Genomic DNA, 24098 nt, shown 5'->3' with positions numbered 1-24098 from the left:
AAAAATATGCTATTAAACGTTACAAAAAAACACTGAAGACATAACTTCCTTTTTCTTTTAATTAAATATTGATTCAATTTTATCTCTATGTTGAAATAAAAAAAGCGTATCTCATTGGTCCGAACAATGCAAATGGCCTCATTGAAGTGACAGCACTACAAAGCTCAGGTGTTGTGGAGCCTTCCACACAAGGCTCTGTTCCAGATGAAAAGTAAAAAAGCTGACCCCCTGGGAAGAGTAAGAAGCGAAGCAAAGGAGGGGTTATACTATAACTGAATAAAAGGGGCCATTTTGGGTTAAGGGAAATGTTGGCCAATTAAGCGTTTTTTGTTGTTGTCTGAAAACAGAAGAAATGTGTATATTAACACTCAAAACACCTATACATTGACAAGAAAGTATGTAAACCTATACCTGATGTGATGTTTATGCTCATTGTTCATCTGCTCGGATGAATTTGGGGAGTATATCTGGAAACTTGTTTTGCACATTTTCTACAAATCCAAATTGGGTCAAGGTAAAACATATGAGTTAATAAATGTGTTTTGCCACTGGAAATAGTGCTGCATCAGGATCTTTCCTTTGCTGGAGTTCCTTTATTGGCATTTCCAATTTTTCCAGATTATCCATAGGGGAGCAATCACTTCCTTCCCAAACACAGACTCAGCCTGGTCTTTAACCATGGAGCGTGGCACTACTTATGCCCAAAGGGGTAATCCCCTCTGCCGATGGTCCTGGATGTATAAATGTCAACATAATCATAACATCATAGCACTGTCCAACATTAGATGACAAATACACTTTTTGAATGGCTAATTAAGCACTTAACTTTGGGGCTGGTGGTTAGGCCCGAGAGGCTGGATTGTGGGGCACAGCTTCAAGTTTTAGAAGCAAGGCTATTCATGAGATTGAAAACCATATACACATAACCTTTTATCAATTAAATCATTTGAAAAGAGTGCGACACAGAAGAGAGAGACTTTTATTCTTTCCGTTTTTTAATAATGAATTAAATGGTGCTCCATGGGACATTCAAAGTTTTGGATATTTTTATATATCCCATCTGTGATCTGTACTTCTCCACAAACTTGTCCCTGACCTGCTTGGCGAGCTTCTTGGTAAGCTGCTTGCTTAGTGATGTTGTAGACTCTGGGGCTTTTTAGAACAGGTGTATATATAGTGAGATCATGTGACAGATCCTTTGACACAGGTGGACTTTATTTAACTAATTATGTGACTTCTGAAGGTAATTTATTGCACCAAATCGTATTTAGGGGCTTAATAGCAAAGGGGTGAGTACATATGCATGCACCACTTTTATGTTTTACATTGTTTTGACATTTTTGAAACAAGTTTTCTTTTTCATTTCACCAATTTAGGCTATTTTGTGTATGTCCATTACATGAAATCCAAATAAAAATCAATTTAAATTACAGGTTGTAATGCAACAAAATAGCAAAAATGCCAAGGTAGGATGAATACTTTTGCAAGGCACTGTATATGATATTGACAGCATCTTTAGGTCATTATATGCATAGGCTGAGCTGGTTGGCAAAGTGACAAGCAAAGCACATATTGAAGTTGCATTTAGAATTTTGGATGCAGATGCCCATGGATTTCAGCTGTTGCATTGCCTATTTCCAACTCCTTGGAATATCTGTCAACGATTTAACAATATTTTAAAGCTGATAAAGAAGATCATGGGGGGAGATCAACTCGATGTTAATGCGAGCTGGAATTACATGCACAACGACTCAACCAAAATGTGGAGCGACAACGCATTCACGGCACCTGTCATGGTCATTCTTTTGATGATGATGATGGCAACTTTGATGGTTGTGATAGTCTTGGGAAACGCTTTGGTCATTTTCTCCTTTAAAGTAGACGAGTCTGAGGAGGCAAAGAAAAACAAAATGGGGCCTACATAAAGCTGTCCCAACAGCAGAGCTTTCTTTTCAACAAAATGGAGTGAATCCTTACCACTGCTACACCTGGCTTTTAGCAGAGCCTTGTCTGGCAGTGAAAAAGTTAATTCAGCCTCATTTACTGCTTTAAAAAAATATAGCTGAAATGGGGACTTATTTAAACAAATGTGGTTTCTACTGACAATTGAGATGTACAAACTATGGCATAAGGGGAGGACGAGCGGATAAGAAGCCATCTGTAATTTTGATTGAGACATTAATGAGCGAGCTAGGATGGAAGTAGTCAATATAACTATTTGTTCAGAAACGTTGAGATGCACAGCAACAGAATTCAGAACATGGGCTGTTCTTACAGTATTCTTCCTGTACACCAAGTCAGAACCGTAGGATACATAAAGGGGGCGTATGAGCAGACAATGAAAGCTCTTACAATATTCAATGATGACATTTCTCTAAAACAGGAGTAGGCTAAGGGAGGAAAGGGACCAAATTATTAGGGTGAGTCACATGGGCTACTACCAGCTTACTACACAACATACACTTAGTTTTATTTACAGTATACATATCTCCCTGTCACATTGCATTATTTATGCAGCAGCATACAAGTTGGAGGCCACTGTGTTCTTGGGGACCTTGAACGCTGCATACATTTTTTGGTTACCCTTCCCCAGATCTGTGACTTGATACAATCCTGCCTTTCGATATCCTGTCCAATCAATCAATTGAATTTACAACAGTTGGACTCCAATCAAGTTGTTGAAACATCTCGAGGAGGATTAATGGAAACAAGATGCACCTGAGCTCAATGTCGAGTCTCATCGCAAAGGGTCTGAACACTTATGTAAGTAAGGCATCTGTTTTTAATACATTTGCTAAATATTTTAAAAACCTGTTTTCCCTTTGACTTAGTGTCCCCATGAGTGACAGAACAATGAGCCAATCACGGCACAACTAGAGAGCATTACCAACTCTCCTTATTTTCTGCTGGCTGCTCCACCACCATCACAGAAAGCACTGAGCTAGGCTGAAACACCTACATTTTGGAGCAGCCTTAATCAAGAAAGAAAAAAAAGAGACACTGTTTGTATGCTGCTTTATTAACTAAATTCTAAAATTGTTTTACATTGTTTGCAAACTGATATGTGACAAGTATTAATGTCCCACCTTCCCTGAATGACCCGTCGCCATTGGTATACCAGAGCACATAGAGGTGTATGGCTGTAGGCTGGTGGAGGTGTTTGCTTACTTGTGGAAACTTTTAGCGGAAGTTTCAATTCATTGTAGATACCACAGACGACGTATATAGTGATGTAGATGCCAAAGCGTTTCCCACGTAACAAAAGTTCTGATGCTGCCTAGACCTGCGCGCACTTCATTAGGCTATGAATGAGCGTTGTTGAGCAAGACCATATATGATATTGACAGCATCTTTAGGTCATTATATGCATATTCGAATAGGCTGCGCCGGTCGGCGAGGTGACAAGCAAAGGACATACTGAAGTTACATTTTGGATGCAGATGCGCGTGGATTGCAGGTGTTGTATTGCCTATTTCCAACTCCTTGGAATATCCGTCAATGATTTAACACAATTTAAAGCTGATAAATAAGATCATGGGGGGAGATCAACTCGATGCCAACGTAAGCTGGAATTACATGCACAACGACTCAACCAAAATGTGGAGCGACAACGCATTCACAGCGCCTGTCATGGTCATTCTTTTGACGATGATGGTAATTTTGGTGGTTGTGATAGTTTTGGGAAACGCTTTGGTCATTTTCGCCTTTAAAGTAGACAAGAGTCTGAGGAGGCAAAGCAACTATTACTTCCTGAATCTCGCCATATCGGATTTTCTTGTTGGTGAGAGCATTTTATGATTATTAAATTAAGTACATTGTTATTGCATGTTGATGTCATTTGCATAACTTTTCTTATTTAAAGTAATTTATTGGTCTGTCTGTTTGAGTGAGAATGATAAACAGTACAATATGAGCAATGTTATTTGTGGAACGCAACTCAGCCTGATGTTAGTGGTACAGGCTCCCATTAAAACATTGTTATAGACAGCAGACTGCCAGGAAGTCCAGATGAACAAATGTGGGCTCCGCTCCTCCTGGCAGAGTAGAATAAAAACATTTATTCAAGCGTAAGACTAACATGTATCCTAGCGGCTAGAGAAACCAGATCACAACTGGACCGTTGCCAGTTCGAATGCTGGGTCGACGGGAAGAAAATAAAATCTGTCGGGAATTGAGCTTGCAACTGGAGGGTTGCTGGTATTAAACCTAGATTCCATTGCCTGCTGTTGTGCCCTTGAGCAATGCACTTACCCCCCCCCACAACATCAGCTCTCATGTGGCAGCTCCATGCACCTCTAGAAAAAAAAGAAGGAAAAAAACGTGTGATGTGTGTCTTTCAGAGGGGTTGGGTTAAAAGTGGAAGTCACATTTTGGTTGACCCAATATTGACCAATAAAGTAATCTTAACAAGTGCAATGCCTCTCCTCTCTCCCCATCTGGTTTTCCAGGGGCATTCTGCATTCCAGTGTACATCCCATACATCCTGACAGGGAGATGGATGTTGGGCAGAGGACTGTGCAAACTGTGGCTGGTCATGGACTACTTGCTCTGTACTGCCTCTGTCTTCAATATTGTCCTGATCAGCTATGACCGCTTCCTCTCTGTCACCAGAGCGGTGAGTAGGAGGAACCTTATGGCCTTGAATTAGTTTGTGGGAATGCCTTGAGGGGGATACCATACACACAATTGTCAGTTCTTAATTAAAGCCCCCTTGTAGTCTTTTTCATTTTATTTATGCATCATCACTGTATGTCTACTAAATCACTGTTTATTTCATGAAAATAAATCCAAATATGTTTTGTATAATTTATTTCCCTGAGCCTCCTTTTTAGCCGATACAGTTGCATACGTAGGATTTGTAGTACACAGAGTGACTATGACAAACGAACCGACCATCTGGATGAGCGTTTCAGACAGCGGGGTTACCCAGAGGAATGGCTGCATGACGCAAGGGAACGTTATAAAAATATCACCCAGGATGACAGCCTTATGCCCAAACCTCGCCGCCCTCCTGACCAACGCGTCCGATGCTTCCTTCAGTACTCCTCACTTGGTAAACAGTTCGACCACATCATTAAAAAACACTGGTACATGTTGAGCACTGATCCACAACAGGAAAAGACGTTTAAAGAACCCCAGCGGGCCGTCTTCAGACGCCCCCCAACATCAGTCACATGGTGGTGAGGTCTGATCTTCCACCAGTGCCACGCAGTACATTTCTAGACAATGTGTCAGACGGTAACTATAGATGTGGCGGGTGCACCCAGTGTAACTTCACGAACGAATGCACAATGTCCAATCACCCTATTACGGGCAAGCCAATTTAGATTAAGGGCATCATTACATGTTCCACAAAAATGGTGATATACCTGATCAAATGTATTTGTCTTCTATGTAAGAAAAACAAAACAAGTTCTGAAAACAAGGATAGCAGGACACAGGAGTAATATCAGGGCCCTTGACCAGAGAAACCCTGAGGCTGCGCATGTCATGGATGCTCGTCACAACATTAGCTCTTTAGCATCGATCATGTCAATACACCCAGGATGGGCGGAGATACTGATAATCTATTATTGAGAAGAGAGTTGATTTCAGACCCTTTCTTACCTGAATATGTCACCCTACTTTAATTTGTCTTGCCTTCCAGGTTACCCACTTGCTCATTTTGTAAATATATGTTATGTTCTGGAACCATTCCATGCACCCATCTCATTGTTATTTAATTATTAGAGACATGCAAAAAAAATTTGCACCCAACATGCATCATGTCCGCAATGGTCATGTGAGGTGAAATGTGTAGATTTTGGGATGTGAGCAGTCAGTGTTTTTGACCTGACGAAGATCCGTTTCGGATGGAAACATTGTCAAGAAAGCGAATTGGGAGCTTTAACAGTGTGCTGGCCTTCTTGTTCTATACTAGTATTCTTTATTAGCCCAGCACCTATGTTTTTTAAGGATGTGCGTGTGACCACAAACTTTTCTGAGCCTCCTTTTGCCATTGAAATGCTCATTTTGATCTTGTGGGCATGTTGATACAAATGTACATATACAACCCTGATTCAAAGTAGCCACCCTTTGCCTTGATGACAACTTTGCACACTCTTGTCATTCTCTCAACCAGCTTCACCTGGAATGATGTTCCAACAGTCTTGAAAGAGTTCCCACATATGCTGAGCACTTGTTGGCTGCTATTCCTTCACTCAGTGGTCCAACTAATCCCAAACCATCTCAATTGGGTTGAGGTTGGGTGATTGTGGAGGCCAGGTCATCTGATGCAGCACTCCATCACTCTCCTTCTTGGTCAAATAGCCCTTACACAGCCTGGAGGTGTGTTGTGTGCTGCAATTTCTGAGGCTGGTAACTCTAATGAACTTATCCTCTGCAGCAGAGGTACCTCTGGATCTTCATTTCCTGTGGTGGTCCTTATGAGAGCCAGTGTCATCATAGCTCTTGATGGTTTTTGAGACTGCACTTTTTCCGAATTGACTGACCTTCATGTCTTAAAGTAATGATGGACTGTCGTTTCTCTTTGCTTATTTGAGCTGTTCTTGCCATAATATGGACTTGGTCTTTTACCAAATAGGGCTATCTTCTGTATACCACCTCTGCCTTGTCACAACACAACTGATTGGCTCAAACGCATTAAGAAGGAAAGAAAGTCCACAGATTAACTTTTAACAAGGCACACCTGTTCATTGAAATGCATTCCAGGTGACTACCTCATGAAGCTAGTTGAGAGAATACCAAGAGTGTGGAAAGCTGTCATCATGGCAAAATAAAATATATTTTTATTTGTTTAACCCTTTTTTGGTTACAAGCTGATTCCAAATGTGTTATTTCATAGTTTTGATGTCTTCACTATTATTCTATAACGTAGAGAATAGTAAAAAATAAACATCTTTAAATGAGTAGGTGTCCAAACCTTTGACTGGTACTGTATATATAAACTATGCAAAAAAAGAAGTCCTCTCACTGTCAACTGTGTTTATTTTCATCAAACTTCATGTGTAAATATTTGTATGAACATAAGATTCAACAACTGAGACATCAACGGAACAAGTTCCACAGACATGTGACAAACAGAAATGGAATAATGTGTCCCTGAACAAAGGAAGGAGGGAGGAGGGGGGGGGCAAAATCAAGAGTAACAGTCAGTATGTGGTGTGACCACCAGCTGCATTAAGTACTGCAGTTCATCATCTCCTCATGGACTGTACCAGATTTGCCAGTTCTTGCTGAGATATATTACCCCACTCTTCCACCAAGGCACCTGCAAGTTCCCGGACATTTCTGGTGGGGAATGGCCCTAGCCCTCACCCTCCAATCCAACAGGTCCCAAGAAGTGCTCAATGGGATTGAGATCTGTGCTCTTCGCTGGCCATAGCAGAACACTGACATTCCTGTCTTGCAGGAAATCACGAACAGAACGAGCAGTATGGCTGGTGGCATTGTCATGCTGGATCGTCATGTCAGGACGGTCCCTCCACCTCGAAATCGATCCCGCTCCAGAGTACAGGCCTAGGTGTAACGCTCATCCCTTCGACAATAAATGCGAATCCAACCATCACCCCTGATGAGACAAAACCGTGACTTGTCATTGAAGAGCACTTTTTCCCAGTCCTGTCTGGTCCAGCGACGGTGGGTTTGTGCCCATAGGCGACGGTGTTGCTGTGATGTTTGGTTCAGGACCTGCCTCACAACAGGCCTACAAGCTCTCAGTCCAGCCTCTCTCAGCCTATTGCGGACAGTCTGAGCACTGATCGAGGAATTGTGCGTTCCTGGTGTAACTCAGGCAGTTGTTGTTGCCATCCTGTACTGTCCCTCAGCTGTGATGTTCGGATGTACCGATCCTGTGCAGGTGTTATAACACGTGGTCTGCCACTGCGAGGACGATCATCTGTCCATCCTGTCACTCTGTAGCTCTGTTTAGGCGTCTCGCAGTACGGACATTGAAATGTATTGCACTGGCCACATCTGCAGTCCTCATGCCTCCTTGCCGCATGCCTAAGGACACTGGGTATCTTTCTCTTGGTGTTTTTCAGAGTCAGTAGAAAGGCCTCTAGTGTCCTAAGTCTTCATAACTGTGAGCTTAATTGCCTACCTGTCTGTAAGCTGTTAGTGTCTTAATGACCATTCCACAGGTGCATGTTCATTCATTGTTTATGGTTCATTGAACAAGCATGGGAAACAGTGTTTAAACACTTTACAATGAAGATCTGTGAAGTTATTTGGATTTTACGAATTATCTTTGAAAGAAAAGCGAATTTTTTTTTGTTTTTTTGCTGAGTTTATATTATTGTCAAAAAATAACATTGTGATATGCAACTGCATCGAGTTTTCCCCCATCACATATTTAAAGTCAATAGTGGCGAACTACGCATCACCATGGGCAAATTACGTGCCCTCCAGGACACCTACTGCACCCAATGTCACAGGAAGGCTAAAAATATCTCATCAAGGACAACATCCACATGAGCCACTGTCTGTTCACCCTGCTACCATCCAGAAGGCGAGGTCAGTACAGGTGCATCAAAGCTGGGACCGAGAGACTGAAAAACAGCTTCTATCTCAAGGCCATCAGACTGTTAAACAGTCTTCACCAACACAGAGGCTGCTGCCAACATACAGACTTGAAATCATTGGCCACTTTAATAAATATATCACTAGTAACTTTAGAAATGCCACTTTAATAATGTTTACATATTTTGCATTACTCATCTCATATGTGTATATACTGTGATTTACACCTCTATTGCATCTTGCCTATGCCGCTCTATCTTCATCCATATATTTATATGTATATATTATTATTATTACATTCCTTTACTTATTTGTGTGTATTAGGTAGTTGTTGTGGAATTGTTCGATTACATGTTAGATATTGCTGCACTGTCAGAACTAGAAGCACAAACATTGTGCTACACACACAATAACATCTGCTAACCATGTGTATGTGACCAATAACATTTGATTTGACTAGTTGTGGAATAATGTCAATGTGGCTTTGATTTGATTGTTTTTTAAAATTGTATTTTTTATTTCACCTTTAATTAACCAGGTAGGCTAATTGAGAACAAGTTCTCATTTACAACTGCGACCTGGCCAAGATAAAGCATAGAAGTGTGAACAGACAACAACACAGAGTTACACATGGAGTAAACAATAGACAAGTCAATAACACAGTAGAAAAAAAAGAGTCTTTATACATTGTGTGCAAAAGGCATGAGGAGGTAGGCGAATAAACATTTTTTTGCAGATTAACACTGGAGTGATAAATGATCAGATGGTCATGTGCAGGTAGAGATACTGGTGTGCAAAAGAGCAGAAAAGTAAGTAAATATAAACAGTATGGGGATGAGGTAGGTAAATTGGGTGGGCTATTTACCGATAGACTATGTACAGCTGCAGCGATCGGTTAGCTGCTCAGATAGCAGATGTTTGAAGTTGGTGAGGGAGATAAAAGTCGCCAACTTCAGCTATTTTTATTTTTTGCAATTCGTTCCAGTCACAAGCAGCAGAGAATTGTAGCCGGGAGCTTTATATTTATGACAGTTTGCGATGTAAAAAATTAAAATGTATGTACTTACAGAATTGCTTGGCAAGCTACTCATAGGTCGACTGCGAGCTACTGGTAGCTCCTGATCTACTGGTTGTAGACCCCTGCTCTACAGCATACCCCGCTTACCCCTTCAATTTGGGAGGATACATTTAGGAGGATACACAAGCTGAAATTCCAGGCATTTTCTTTCAAACAGCTCTTACACAGAAATGGCATTATCATCATTTTCATAATTTCAGAGTATAATTTCGACCTCAGAATGGAAATATCATTAAAAAAGCATGGACATCATGTTTTTGGCGCTGTGTCTTATTAGTGGATACTCACACTGCTCTCAGGGCAGGTCTGCCAGTTTTGACTAGCAGTTACATTTCGTAGCAGGTTCAAACTTATACAGCAGGTTAGGAGAGTTAACGTGGCAGGTTAGGATAATTAGGTTAAGGCTAAGAAAAGGCTTAGGGTTAGCTAAAATGCTGAAATTGTCCAAGACATGACTCGAACATGTCAAGTTACAACCAGGCCTGCCCTGAGAACAGTCTTGGTTTCCACTAATATGAAGCTGTTTTTTTTTAATGCACTGCACTTTAACTCTTGATGTTGGTAGCCATTGTTTTCATTTTGCTTGACAACTTGCAGAGAAAATGTTGCCTGAGACAGAAAGAGGTGAGAGTTTGGTAAACCATTCCACGCATTCTCTTGAACATTTAGGCACTTAAACCTTAGTGCTGTTTTTCTAAGAACCAAACAAATGTAAGTGCTCAATTACTATTGAAAGGGTCAAGACTCCCGTCAGGTGTGTTGCTGGTACTATTTAATGAAGCTGCCAGTTGAGTACTTGTGAGGCGTCTATTTCTCAAACTAGACACTCTAATGTACTTGTCCTCTTGCTCAGTTGTGCACCGGGGCCTCCCCCTCTTCCTATTCTGGTTAGCGCAAATGTTTGCGCTGTTCTGTGAAGGGAGTAGTACACAGTGTTGTATGAGATCTTCAGTTTCTTGGCAATTTCTTGCATGGATTAGCCTTCAATTCTCAGAACAAGAATAGACTGACGAGTTTCAGAAGAAAGTTAATTGTTTATGCCATTTTGAGCCTGTAATCGAACCCATAAATGCTGATGCTCCAGATACTCAACTAGTCTAAAGAAGGCCAGTTATATAGCTTCTTTAATCAGCACAAACATGTTCAGCTGTCCTAACATAATTGCACAAGGGTTGATCAATTAGCCTTTTAAAATGATACACTTGGATTAGCAAACACAACGGCCTCTGTACGCCTATGTATTCCATTTTTTTTAAATCAGCCGTTTCCAGCTACAATAGTCATTTACAACATTAACAATGTCTACACTGTATTTCTAATCAATTTGATGTTACTTTAATGGACCAACATTTTTTGCTTTTCTTTCAAAAACAAGGACATTTCTAAGTGACCCCAAACTTTTGAACAGTAGTGTTTTTGCATCAGTCTCGTCTTTTGTGGGCATTTTGAAGTTTATAGCATAATGCATCAGCGATTTAAGCATTGTTATAGAACACTTTATATCATCTGGATAATTATTTGAAAATGTAAAGCAATAGCTATAATTTTTTTTCTTTTGTTGACATAATCTTAAAATGTTTTGCTCGTCAGCCATCAAGTTTTTAAGATGTGTAACATTCAAAATACAGAAATTGAATTTGATGGAGCATTGGTGGAGCGTCATAGCGCTGTCTCTTTAACAGCAACATGTAAAGGCTCGCTGGGCATGGACAGGCTAAATATTTTGCACCCCTGCTTAAGCATCAGCCCTCATGCCACTGAGTGAGAAGTTATTGTTTTTGGGCAAAGTAATGTGAGGTGTTGTTGGAGATGCATCTTGGTCAGTTTAGCTCGGAAAATGCCGCCCTAGTCAAACTGCTGCTCTTGGCGGCTGCCTAATAATGCCTAATGGGCAGGTGTGGGCTTCTCCTCTTCAGCCAGAGGAATGAGGTTTCAAATCTGAAAAGCTTGGCCACCATCGCTTAAATATAATATTAAAATAAATGATAGGGAATGCACCTTATTAGGGCCACTGACTGAACTGTCACAATCAGTTTAACCATAACAATTACAGTGCAAAATGTCTGTCGTAAGTAATCTGTGATGTGCAGAACTTTTAGCAACAGAATGTGGCAGAGAGCGTATACATATTTATATGAACTTATTTAAACTGACTGTCTTTCGTACCAAACAACACCATCTCTGAAGTTAGACTTTCAGAAATGGGCACAGACACTGTCACCTGCTTTCATTGTGCCAATTTAAATAATTTGTAGCATTAGTGACTGGATGTGCATATGCCAGTTGACTGATCGTGCCTTCTCTAGTGTCTTACTTGCCCATTGGGCACAGACGTCAGTTACATGTCTAGTTTTGATTTACATTTGGTTGAGTTGTCAACCACATGACAAATTAGACGAGGTACGATCACGAATATCCTACCAACTGGACATCAAAACCTGTAATTTCCTGTGTTTCACAGAATCGTGGCTGAATGACGACATGGATATACGCTGCACTGGCAAGATAGAACAGCACACGATGAGGGGGGTGGTCTGTGCATATTTGTAAATAACAGCTGGTGCACAAAATCTAAGGATGTCTCTAGATTTTGCTCGCCTGAAGAAGAGTATATTGTGATAAATTGCAGGGCACACTACTTGCCTAGAGAGTTTTCAGCTATACCTTCGTGGCTGTTTATTTATCACCACAAACAGATGCTGGCACTAAGACCACACTCGGTCAGCTGTGTAAGGAAATAAGCAAACAGGAAACTACTCACCCAGAGGCAGCACTCCTAGTGAAATTGAGAATACTACAACTATAATTGAGAATTTCAATAAGCATTTTTCTACAGCTGGCCATGCTTTCCACATGGCTACCCCTACCCCGGTCAACAGCAATGCACCCCCCACAACAACTCGCTCAAGGCTTCCCCATTTCTCCTTCTCCCAAATCCAGTCAGCTGATGTTCTGAAAGAGCTGCACAATCTGGACCCCTACAAATCAGCCGGGCTAGACAATCTGGACCCTTTCTTTTTAAAAATGATCTGCTGAAATTGTTGCCATCCCTATTACTAGCCTGTTCAACCTCTGTTTCGTGTCGTCGGAGATTCCCAAAGATTGGAAAGCAGCTGCGGTCATCCCCCTCTTCAAAGGGGGGGGACACTCTTGACCCAAACTGCTACAGACTTATATCTATCCTACCCTGCCTTTCTAAGGTCTTCGAAAGCCAAATCAACAAACAGATTTCCGACCATTTCGAATCTCACCATACCTTCTCTGCTATGCAATCTGGTTTCAGAGCTGGTCATGGGTGCACCTCAGCCACGCTCAAGGTGGCCATCGATAAGAAACATTACTGTGCAGCCGTATTCATTGATCTGGCCAAGGCTTTCGACTGTCAATCACCACATCCTCATCGGCAGACTCGACAGCCTTGGTTTCTCAAATGATTGCCTCGCCTGGTTCACCAACTACTTCTCTGATAGAATTCAGTGTGTCAAATCTGAGGGTCTGCTGTCCGGACCTCTTGCAGTCTCTGTGGGGCTGCCACAGGGTTCAATTCTTGGACCGACTCTCTTTTCTGTATACATCAATGATGTCGCTCTTGCTGCTGGTGAGTCTCTGATCCACCTCTACGCAGACGACACCATTCTGTATACTTCTGGCCCCTCTGGATACTGTGTTAACAACCCTCCAGGCAAGCTTCAATGCCATACAACTCTCCTTCCGTGGCCTCCAATTGCTCTTAAATACAAGTAAAACTAAATGCATGCTCTTCAACCGATCCCTGCCTGCACCTGCCCGCCTGTCCAACATCACTACTCTGGACGGCTCTGACTTAGAATATGTGGACAACCACAGATACCTAGGTGTCTGGTTGACTGTAAATTCTCCTTCCAGACCCACATAAAACATCTCCAATCCAAAGTAAAATCTAGAATTGGCTTCCTATTTCACAACAAAGCATCCTTCACTCATGCTGCCAAACATACCCTTGTAAAACTGACCATCCTACCAATCCTCCACTTTAGCGATGTCATTTACAAAATAGCCTCCAATACCCTACTCAACAAATTGGATGCAGTCTATCACAGTGCCATCCGTTTTGTCACCAAAGCCCCATATACTACCCACCATTGCGACCTGTACGCTCTCGTTGGCTGGTCCTCGCTTCATACTCGTCGCCAAACCCACTGGCTCCATGTCATCTACAAGACCCTGCTAGGTAAAGTCCCCCCTTATCTCAGCTCGCTGGTCACATAGCATCACCCACCTGTAGCACGCGCTCCAGCAGGTATATCTCTCACCCCCAAAACCAATTCTTCCTTTGGCCGCCTCTCCTTTCAGTTCTCTGCTGCCAATGACTGGAACGAACTACAAAAATCTCTGAAACTGGAAGCACTTATCTCCTTCACTAACTTTAATAAGCACCAGCTGTCAGACTAGCTCACAGATTACTGCACCTGTACATAGCCCACCTATAATTTAGCCCAAACAACTACCTCTTTCTCTACTGAATTTATTTTATTTATTTATTTTGCTCCTTTGCACCCCATTATTTTTATTTCTACTTTGCACATTCTTCCACTGCAAATCTACCATTCCAGTGTTTTACTTGCTATATTGTATTTACTTTGCCACCATGGCCTTTTTTTTTTGCCTTTACCTCTCTTATCTCACCTCATTTGCTCACATCGTATATAGACTTGTTTCTACTGTATTATTGACTGTATGTTTGTTTTACTCCATGTGTAACTCTGTGTCGTTGTATGTGTCGAACTGCTTTGCTTTATCTTGGCCAGGTCGCAATTGTAAATTAGAACTTGTTCTCAACTTGCCTACCTGGTTAAATAAAGGTGGAATTTAAAAAAAAAAATAGTGGCCGGAGACATTAATACAGGGAAACTTAAATCAGTTCTACCAAATTTCTATCAACATGTTAAAAATGCAACCAGAGGGAAAACAATTCTAGATCACCTTTACTCCACACAGAGATGTGTACAAAGCTCTCCCTTGCCCTCCATTTTGTAAATTTGACCACAACTCTATCCTCCTGATTGCTGCTTACAAGCAAAAATGAAAGCAGGAAGCACCAGTGACTCGGTCCATAAAAAGTGGTCAGATGAAGCAGATGCTAAACTACAGAACTGTTTTGCTATCACAGGCTGGAACATGTTCCTGGATTCTTCCGATGGCATTGAGGAGTACACCACATCAGTCACTGGCTTTATCAATAAGTGCATTGGGGACGTCGTCCCCACAGTGACTGTATGTACATAACCCAACCAGAAGCCATGGATTACAGGAAACATTTGCACTGAGCTGACACTTTCAAGGTGCAGGATTTTAACCCGGAAGCTTACAAGAAATCCTGCTATGCCCTGCAACGGACCATCAAACAGGCAAAGCGTCAATACAGGGCTAAGATTGAATCATACTACACCGGCGCACTGACGCTCGTCTTATGTTGCAGGGCTTGCACACTATTACAGACTACAAAGGGAAGCACATCCACGAGCTGCCCAGTGACACAAGCCTACTAGATGAGCTAAATCACTTCTATGCTTGCTTTGAGGCAAGCAACACTGAGGCATGCATGAGAGCATCAGCTGTTCCAGACGACTGTGTGATCACGCTCTCCGTAGCCGACGCGAGTAAGACCTTTAAACAGGTCAACATACACAGGCCACAGGACCAGACGGTTTACCAGGACGTGTGCTCCGGGCATGTGCTGACCAACTGGCAGGCGTCTTCACTGTTATGTTCAACATGTCCCTGATTGTGTCTGTAATTCCAGCATATTTCAAGCAGACCACCATAGTCCCTGTGCCCAAGAACACAAAGGCAACCTGCCTAAATGACTACAGACCCATAGCACTCACGTCCGTAGCCATGAAGTGCTTGGAAAGGCTGGTAATGGCTCACATCAACACCATTATCCCAGAAACCCTAGACCCACTCCAATTTGCATAACGCCCAAACAGATCCACAGATGATGCAATCTCTATTGCACTCCACACTGCCCTTTCCCACCTGGACAAAAGGAACACTTATGAGGGCCTCCCAGGTGGCGCAGTGGTCAAGGGCGCTGTACTGCAGCGCCAGCGGGCCGGGCTCAGTGCGCGCTAACCAAGGCTGCCAGGTGCACGGTGTTTCCTCCGACACATAGGTGCGGCTGGCTTCCGGGTTGGATGTGCGCTGTGTTAAGAAGCAGTGCGGCTTGGTTGGGTTGTGTATCGGAGAACGCATGACTTTCAACCTTCGTCTCTCCCGAGCCCGTACGGGAGTTGTAGCGATGAGACAAGATAGTAGCTACTAAACAATTGGATACCACGAAATTGGGGAGAAAAAGGGTTAAAAAAATAAATTAATTAAATGTGAGAATGCTATTCATTGACTACAGCTCAGCGTTCAACACCATAGTACCCTCAAAGCTCATCACTAAGCTAAGTCTCCTGGGACTGAACACCTCCCTCTGCAACTGGATCCTGGACTTTCTGATGGGCATCCCCCAGGGTAGGTAGCAACACATCTACAACGTTGATGACTTGCAAAATCCAATTAGTTTTTCCACATTGTCAACACAGATTTTTGTTGGGTTGAAATGATGTGGAAACAATGTTGACTCAACCAGTTGTCAGATCCTTTGAATGAGTTAAGGCAGATAAAGGAGAGAGGGATGTTGTGTATAATGTTCTGTATTGTTTCACCAAAAGACAGGGTGAAGTAAACTCTTCACAGCACCCAATCTGAATTCAAATGACCAGATTCCTATTCTGACCCAGCTGGGAGAATAAACCTGAATAGTCGAAGTCATTCCCCTCTTTTTACTGGCTGACGCGAAACCTATGGTCATGTTTGTGCAGAGCCATATGACTGTGCAGAGCCATATGACTGCAGAACCATACTTTTATAGAGTCCTTGGTATACAAGAGCGCAAAGAGGTCTATGGCTGTAGGCTAATTGATGTGTACTAGGGGAAACTTTTAGCGCTGATCAACCGTGCTGATTCTGCCAAGACCCGTGCTTACTTCATAGGCTATCGATGAGTGTTGGTGAGCAAGAAGATTGAGTATATTGACATCTTCTTTAGTTCTGTGTGAGTGTGTCATATCGACCATTTTTGAGTAGGTTGCTTCTGTCGGCGAAGTGTCCAGCAAAGGACATACTAAAGATACATACTGAATTAAAATAAACTATAGGGAACGAATGTATCAGATACCTTATTAGACCACTGACTGAACTGTCACAATCAGTTTAACCATAACAATTACTGCACAAAATGTCTTGGTAGTAAGTGATCTGTGGTGTAAAAAAAACTCCTATTTTAGCAACACAATGTGGCAGAGAGCGTAGAAATATTTGTATATATTTATTTAAACCGACTCTCGTACCAAACAACATCATCTCTGAATTCAGAAATGGGCACAGACATTGTCACCCACTTTCATTATGCCAATTTAAATCATTTGTGCCATCAGTGACTGTATGTGCATATGCCAGGTGACTGATCATTCCTTCTCTAGTGTCTTTGTATGAGGTAAAGCATACAAAGCACAGTAGACAAAGGAGAGTAATACTGTGTATAATGTTCTGTTTTGTTTCACCAGCACAACACTTAACATCAGAGGCATGAATACAAATGAAACTAGAGAGGCTGAGGCTCTCCTTTAAGCCACGCGACATTACGCTTTGATCATAGACATCCTCCAGTTTCTATGATCCTCCAGTTTCCCTCCAATCAATCAGTAGAGAGAAAGAGATGGTCGGCGGCCAAGGAGCGGCATTTTGCCTTAAAGCACTTTCCTCCCAACTTGAAATAGAAGTGGCAGGCCGTCACATATTGTAGAGCATCTGAAGTGAAAAGGAAAGATTGGGATCAAGATGGAGATGTAGGGTCAGTACAGGTGGTACAAGTTGAGCTTTTTCCGATAGAAATTGGATCAAATCTAAGAGAGGATGTTGAAGAACCTCATTGAAGCTCATGAAGCAGACTAGGCTGGGGGGAATGTACCAAGACATCTCCTTAGAAAGCCCTACAAGACTAGGGCTTGTTACTGACCTGACCAGGAAAGACTCTGCCACCTAGAACTCCAACCCCTATACACTACCTGGTCACATGGTCCTGGTCACTTCCTAGTGCAAGTTGAAGGGTGGACTGCGTACATATATTACACACTGTAAGTTTACATATATTGTGTACATATATTACACACTGTTTCATCCTCACAACCAGGTTTCCATCCAACCTTTTTATGCAGGTAATATACATGTCGGATGACGAATCTCATCCCTGATGGAAACAGCACATTTGTCTGTAAACTTTCCAGATGTCACCAAAACCAAAATATGCTAGACAAGGTGGGGTCTTTTTTTTTTTTCAACCAGTGAGCACCGAGACGTTCATGGACGTTGAAAAGTAGTTGAAATTTGGTCCAACCTGGCTATGATTTCAACGTTCACAGATGTCCACAGTTGTTTTTTGGTCATGTCCGGACCAGCCTTGATTTTAACGTCCTAACATAGACGTCCATGATTGGTTAAGATTTGGTCCAAATGTGAACCAATCATAGTTGCCACAAGTTTGGACAGCTCAGTACGTAACAGTACAGTAGAGCACAGTATAGTACACTAAAGAAAATGTAGAGTGTAGTTCAATACATTACAATAGAGTACAGAAAATAATTAGAGTAGAGCAGAGTAGAGTAGAGTATAGTACATTACGGTACAGTTCGCTACTGTGCTGTACTTTGATGTCCAAACCTGTGAAACATAGACGTCTAGGATTGGTTCAGATTCGGTCCTGTTCAGACCAACTAAATGCGGTCTTGTTTGGTGGTGGAGCTCAATAAAATAATAGCCAGTGTGTAGAATAACACCCAAATATGTAAAGGGAGATGTTGCATATTTATACCTTTGTGTACACATTTAGGATACATAACCATGAAGAGAATGATATTCATATCAATAATTATACATTTCTGTGTATTATAGATCAGGGACCCATGATGAAATTCTGTTATCGGATGTATATTATTAATATTATTATGCATTTCAATAACCAAAATAGGTGTCATAGCTGACGCCCCATTTTCTTTCTGCAGATATCTTGAATGTTAATTTGGAGCAGATATTTAAGGGTTTTTGAAAACGTGGACGTTTTCAAACGTTACTAAACTTTGCATCTGCGCAATTCTTCCAGTAGATGTGTTTTTGTCAAATGTACTGTGTAATTTGTTAAGAGTAGTCATTGTGCATAAAGTTGTTGTCACTTGTGCTCCCTCTTTGGCCTCTAGGTCACCAGGCTGCTCGTTATGGTGCACACCTGTCACCGTGGTTACGCGCATTATGACACTCACCTGGACTCCATCACCTTCTTGATTACCTTCCCTATATATGTCTCTCCCTTTGGTTCCTTCCCCAGGCATCATTGTTTCTGTTTCAGTTTCCTGTCTGCGTTGTTTGTGTCTCTTGTTTTGTATTGTGTTCCATTTATTTATTAAAACACACACACTCCCTGAACTTGCTTCCCGACTCTCAGCGCACATCGTTACAGTTGTATGGTTTATTGAACATTGAAATCAATGGTTTTTGTTTGGCATACATTATAAGAAAAAAACCTGAGTCTGTGCAATTCAGTTATCGTAGAATTGCCCTTTACAAACCAGCATCCAGACAGAATGAGTCATAACACAACAAAGCCCAAAATCATTAATCATGTCCATCATCTTTGTCTCTTGTTTCCGCCAGGTGAGCTACCGTGCCAGACAGGGCATGACCCACCAAGCCATCATGAAGATGATAGCAGTCTGGGTCCTGGCCTTTGTCCTCTATGGCCCTGCCATCATCTTCTGGGAGCTGGTGGTGGGGAAGAGCCGTGTCCCGGAGGATGAGTGCTACGCTGAGTTCTACTACACCTGGTACTTCCTCCTCAGTGCCTCCATGTTGGAGTTCTTCTCCCCCTTAATCTCCGTAACCTTCTTCAACCTCAGCATCTACCTCAACATACGTCGGAGGAGGCTCCGGAACAGAGATGAGACGAGTGGACAGGCCCACGCGCCTGATGGACAGCCCCCTCCCCTGGGGAGAGGGGAATGCCTCCGCCTCACTTCCCTCTTTTCCCGGAACTCGGTAGTGGTTAAGAAGCTGTCTAGCACTGTGTCGGTCCAGGAGAGGGGATCAGGTTCGGGGTCCTTCCACTCCCAGATCTTACATCCCCCCTTGGAGCGGCAGGACACCTCCACTAGGGGCACACAGCGCAGCTGCCTGTCAAGGGACAAGAAGATTGCCAAGTCGCTGGCTGTCATCGTGTGTGTGTTTGCTGTGTGCTGGGCGCCCTACACCCTCCTGATGATCATCAGAGCCGCCTGTAAGGGACGCTGCGTCCAGCACCACTGGTATGAGGTCACCTTCTGGCTGCTGTGGCTCAACTCGGCCATTAACCCTTTCCTCTACCCGCTCTGTCACAGCAGCTTCCGCAGGGCCTTCGGCAGGATCCTGTGTCCCAGACGAAGGGCAACTCAGCTGGCCACCAACTGACCTGCAGAATGGCCAATCACTTAAGGGCCTCTACTGTATCATGTGATGGATAGGCCAGTAGCCAGAGAGGTGGTGACACACACATGAATCACTTTACTGTACATAGACCCAAAGGAGATAATAAAGACTAAAACTGATACTTTAGCAATGAACATTTTTTAATGGAACAAAACAGATTGTCTTACATGTGATAGGCCAGTGGCCAGAGAAGTGGGGTGAATCTCGAAAGCCGAAATGACTCAAAGGTGATACTACCCACTGGCACAAAATGGTTGAATCAACGTTGTTTCAACGTAATTTGTCAACGTCTTGTGACGTGAAATCTAGGTGGAAAATACAAAAAGTCATCAACTGTTGTTTTGCGGGTGAAATTTCTACCACAGGATTATGTCGTCATGGTAACCAAATTTCAACATAGACAAACCTTGTATAAAATATATACCTTTAAAACATCTTTAAAAGATCTTCAATGTCATATCCACTACCAAAATAAGAAAAAAAACAATAGACTGGGCACCACCTCCTACTGGAGAATGTATTTCTGTACAGATTCCCTTTAGTCTTCTACCCAAGTTTTTAACCAAGCCTAGCCCTGCTTAGCTATGATATTTGTCACTGACTTACCAGTGCGATATCATGAGAATGATTTTTGCGAGTTCTCCACTTAATAACGATATAGATTCGCTGTTGCTTTCAAAGTCATTCCAAAAGGGTAGGTTTAACGTAGCAAATGAAAAGAGACCATACTTTATCATTCATGTACTGTATCATCAATGATGCTATTTAGGCCTATATACAGTAGACTCTGTAAAGTCATCAACAGGTATTGTTTCAGTTCATCAGGCCTAGGCTTTCAAACTCTGGTTGATTTGAAATGGAATGATATGTAGTGATATTGAATTGTTTGGTTGTCAACGCAACCAGAGATCAACATTTGAAGGAGTTGTATCTTCTTTATGACTATGTTCCGTCTGTGCCACTGACTTAATTAATCATTTCTATGTTTGATTCACGTCTCAAACTCAACCAAAAATCAAAGTTAAGGAATAGGATGGAGATGGAGACGTGAATCTAACATCATTTGTAGAATAACTGGAATTGAAGCCAGACTTAAGTCAGTCGTACAGTTGGAACTTTGTATTTTGTATTTATTAAGGATCACCATTAGCTGCCTCCATCCAGGGCAGCAGCTACTCTTCCTGGGGTCCAGCAACATTAAGGCAATTATATACAATTAAAAATATTACATGAGATTTCATTTCATACCACTTTTCACAACACATTAAGTGTGTTCCCTCAGGCCACTACTCTACTACTCAGAACTAGAAGCACAAGCATTTCGCTACACTTGCATTAAAATCTGCTAACCATGTGTATGTGACAAATAAAATTTGATTTGATTTACTATGACATATTTACAATACAACATCCATGTGTACGTTTGTGTAGAGTGTGTGTCATCTCTTCACAGTCCCCTGTTCCATGAGGTATATGTTTTAAATCGTTTTTTAAAAATCTGATTGTCCTGCTTGCATCAGTTACCTGATGTGGAATAGAGTTCCATGTAGCCATGGCTCTATGTAGTACTGTGCGCCTCCCATAGTCTGTTCTTGACTTGGGATTGTGAAAAGATCTTTTGGTGGCATGTCTTGTGGGGTATGCATGTCTGAGCTGTGTGATAGTATTTTAAACAGACAGCTCGATATATTCAGCTTGTCAACACCTCTTACAAAAACAAGTAGTGATGAAGTCAATCTCTACTCCACTTTAAGCCTTTACATGCATATTATTGATGTTATCTCTCCGAAAGCAGAAGATTAATCAGAAGATTTGTTGATATTTGGTTGTGTTGACTGCATTGATCACTTGCACCATGTACTTTTAATGTAATCTCAACCGCAATCCAGGTAATTTGTTTCTGCTATTAGATGAAGCACAGTGATAACACGTTAATCTGTCGTATACCTAAGCAAAATCTCAGACATTGTTTTCTCATTTGAACTTTGCTGTGTTTTTTTTTTTAAGCATTGATAGGTTATTAAACAAAACATCTGACATTGCTTTTCCATTGGAATTTGGTTGTTCTTTTAGATGGTTCAAAGCATAATGACAACATGATGAAAATTCAACTAACTTTGGGCTGTCTTTTGGAGTGGGTGGATAGGACTATAGGTTGTAATCTTATTGATCAACGTCTTAAACAAATATTACAGTACACAAGTATGCACGTTGAAATTACGTGGTGTTCCCAGGGGTAATGACCAAATCTGATATTTTACCAATGAAAATATTGGATATAACAAAACCGATTGTCATATTGACTGCTGTTTACAAAAGTAGATTTGAAGAGTAGATTTGAATGTATTATGAGCATGTGTATGGCAATGTTCGTTCTCTGTGAAGTCTGAATTTTGTGCAAATGTACAGTACTCATCAAATTATATGGCACCAAGGTACTATGTGGCCCATGTGAATTCATGCTTGTCATCATTATCGTAAGACCAATATTTGGTGTATGAATAAAAAACATTCATGTTTAACTTTGAGATCAAACCTCGAAACGTTTTTCATGTAGTACCTTTTGTATTATACTGGAACAAAGCAGGTTCATTCTGGCCCACCTCTCTCTACCTTTCACAGAAATAAAATAATAGAAAAAGCAACAGAAGTGTCATGTTTCTTTTTATTTTCAGAAACAGGCCACTACCTTCCTCTGCTGTCAGAATTATGCCACTACTGACCTCTATAGAAAATATTTCTTTGTCATCAAACATTGGCCAACATGAACTGATATGTTAACATTTATTAGGCTGAATTACCATATTGGCCAGATTAAATTGCTTTATACAAGAAGGCATTTTATTGTATGACAAACAGGTGGTAAATCAAAGTATTTGTTTCTTTTGTACCGTATTGGATAATGAACTTGGTGTACATGAGTAAATCCGCCACTAGATGTCACTGTGCATCTTCTAGCTTTTGTTTGTATCAACACCCTCTGTGTACCCATAGTTTATTTTATTTTTTTACTTCATTTCACCTTCATTTAACCAGGTAGGCCAGTTGAGAACAAGTTCTCATTTACAACTACGACCTGGCCAAGACAAAGCAAAGCAGGACGGCAAAACAACACAGAGTTACACATAAACAAACGTGCAATCAATAACACAATAGAAACATCTATGTACAGTGTGTGCAAATGTAGAAGAGTAGGGAGGTAAGGCAATAAATAGGCCATGGGGGTGAAATAATTACAATTTAGCATTAACACTGGAATGACAGATGTGCAGATGATGTGCAAGTAGAGAATAGAGATACTGGGGTGAAAAAGAGCAAGAGGGTAAGTAACAATATGGGGGATGACGTAGTTGGGTGTGCTGCTCTGACAGCTGATGCTTAATACTTAGTTACTGACTGCATCAATACCCTCGATTGATTGAGACTAAAAATAAGCACAGATCAAATTATTCATTTGAGGCCTTTGTTTTCTTAGGCTACGCTTAGGCTAGGTTACGCTTTCTGCACTCAAGCAATCCATGTGTGAAATGTTTAACCCTGTCATTGTGATAATTTTATGCAGTGCTCTGTCATTGATTCAAAAAAAGCTGTCATCAACATTGGTCTGTTAGAAAGGATAAGGCACAGCCTTGTTTTGAGTACGTTGCTTGGCTTCAATGGGACACAGTGCTTGACAAGATTGACAAGTTATCTGTTGTTTTTAGTGAACTTTCCAGACCAAAACTTGCAGGTAAGTTCCACAAATTGGGCCACTGCTATGGAAAACGCTTCTGGGTCATCTACAGTAACTAAGTACTAAATCTTCCACAGACCACACTTGTTTAGAATGATGCTCCAAAATAAATTGTGGAGAGTCACTCCTGTGTTATGTTATAGATTAGTGTGGTTCTCTCAGGGTGATGGTGAGTTATTAGATGTATAATTGCAACGTGATGCTAGATAGTGAGAAGGGCCTTTG

At 41.6% G+C, this 24098-nt stretch overlaps 1 protein-coding gene across 1 annotated transcript; it reads left to right on the top strand.

Moving 5' to 3' along the window:
• The first annotated feature begins 3125 nt into the window (after positions 1–3125).
• On the top strand, positions 3126–21318 carry LOC118402021 (histamine H3 receptor-like). The gene is made up of 3 exons (XM_035799835.2): positions 3126–3781; positions 4449–4615; positions 19334–21318. Exons 1-3 carry the CDS (start codon positions 3535–3537, stop codon positions 20120–20122), a joined length of 1203 nt encoding a protein of 400 aa, XP_035655728.1. The 5' UTR covers positions 3126–3534; the 3' UTR covers positions 20123–21318.
• Positions 21319–24098: the final 2780 nt, after the last annotated feature.

The sequence above is a fragment of the Oncorhynchus keta genome, chromosome 23, assembly GCF_023373465.1.
Source record: "Oncorhynchus keta strain PuntledgeMale-10-30-2019 chromosome 23, Oket_V2, whole genome shotgun sequence".
Classification (NCBI taxonomy): Eukaryota; Metazoa; Chordata; class Actinopteri; order Salmoniformes; family Salmonidae; genus Oncorhynchus; species Oncorhynchus keta.
Note: the sequence above shows the minus strand (reverse complement) of the source record. Positions and strands in the feature narration are given on the sequence as shown.

What these genes read in the sequence shown, in the direction of transcription:
- LOC118402021 (XM_035799835.2), top strand. Translation starts at nt 3,535, where the DNA reads ATGGGGGGAGATCAACTCGATGCCAACGTAAGCTGGAATTACATGCAC. An exon ending in CATATCGGATTTTCTTGTTG is followed by an intron (nt 3,782 to 4,448) that starts GTGAGAGCATTT and finishes CTGGTTTTCCAG; the next exon opens with GGGCATTCTGCATTCCAGTG. An exon ending in TCCTCTCTGTCACCAGAGCG is followed by an intron (nt 4,616 to 19,333) that starts GTGAGTAGGAGG and finishes TGTTTCCGCCAG; the next exon opens with GTGAGCTACCGTGCCAGACA.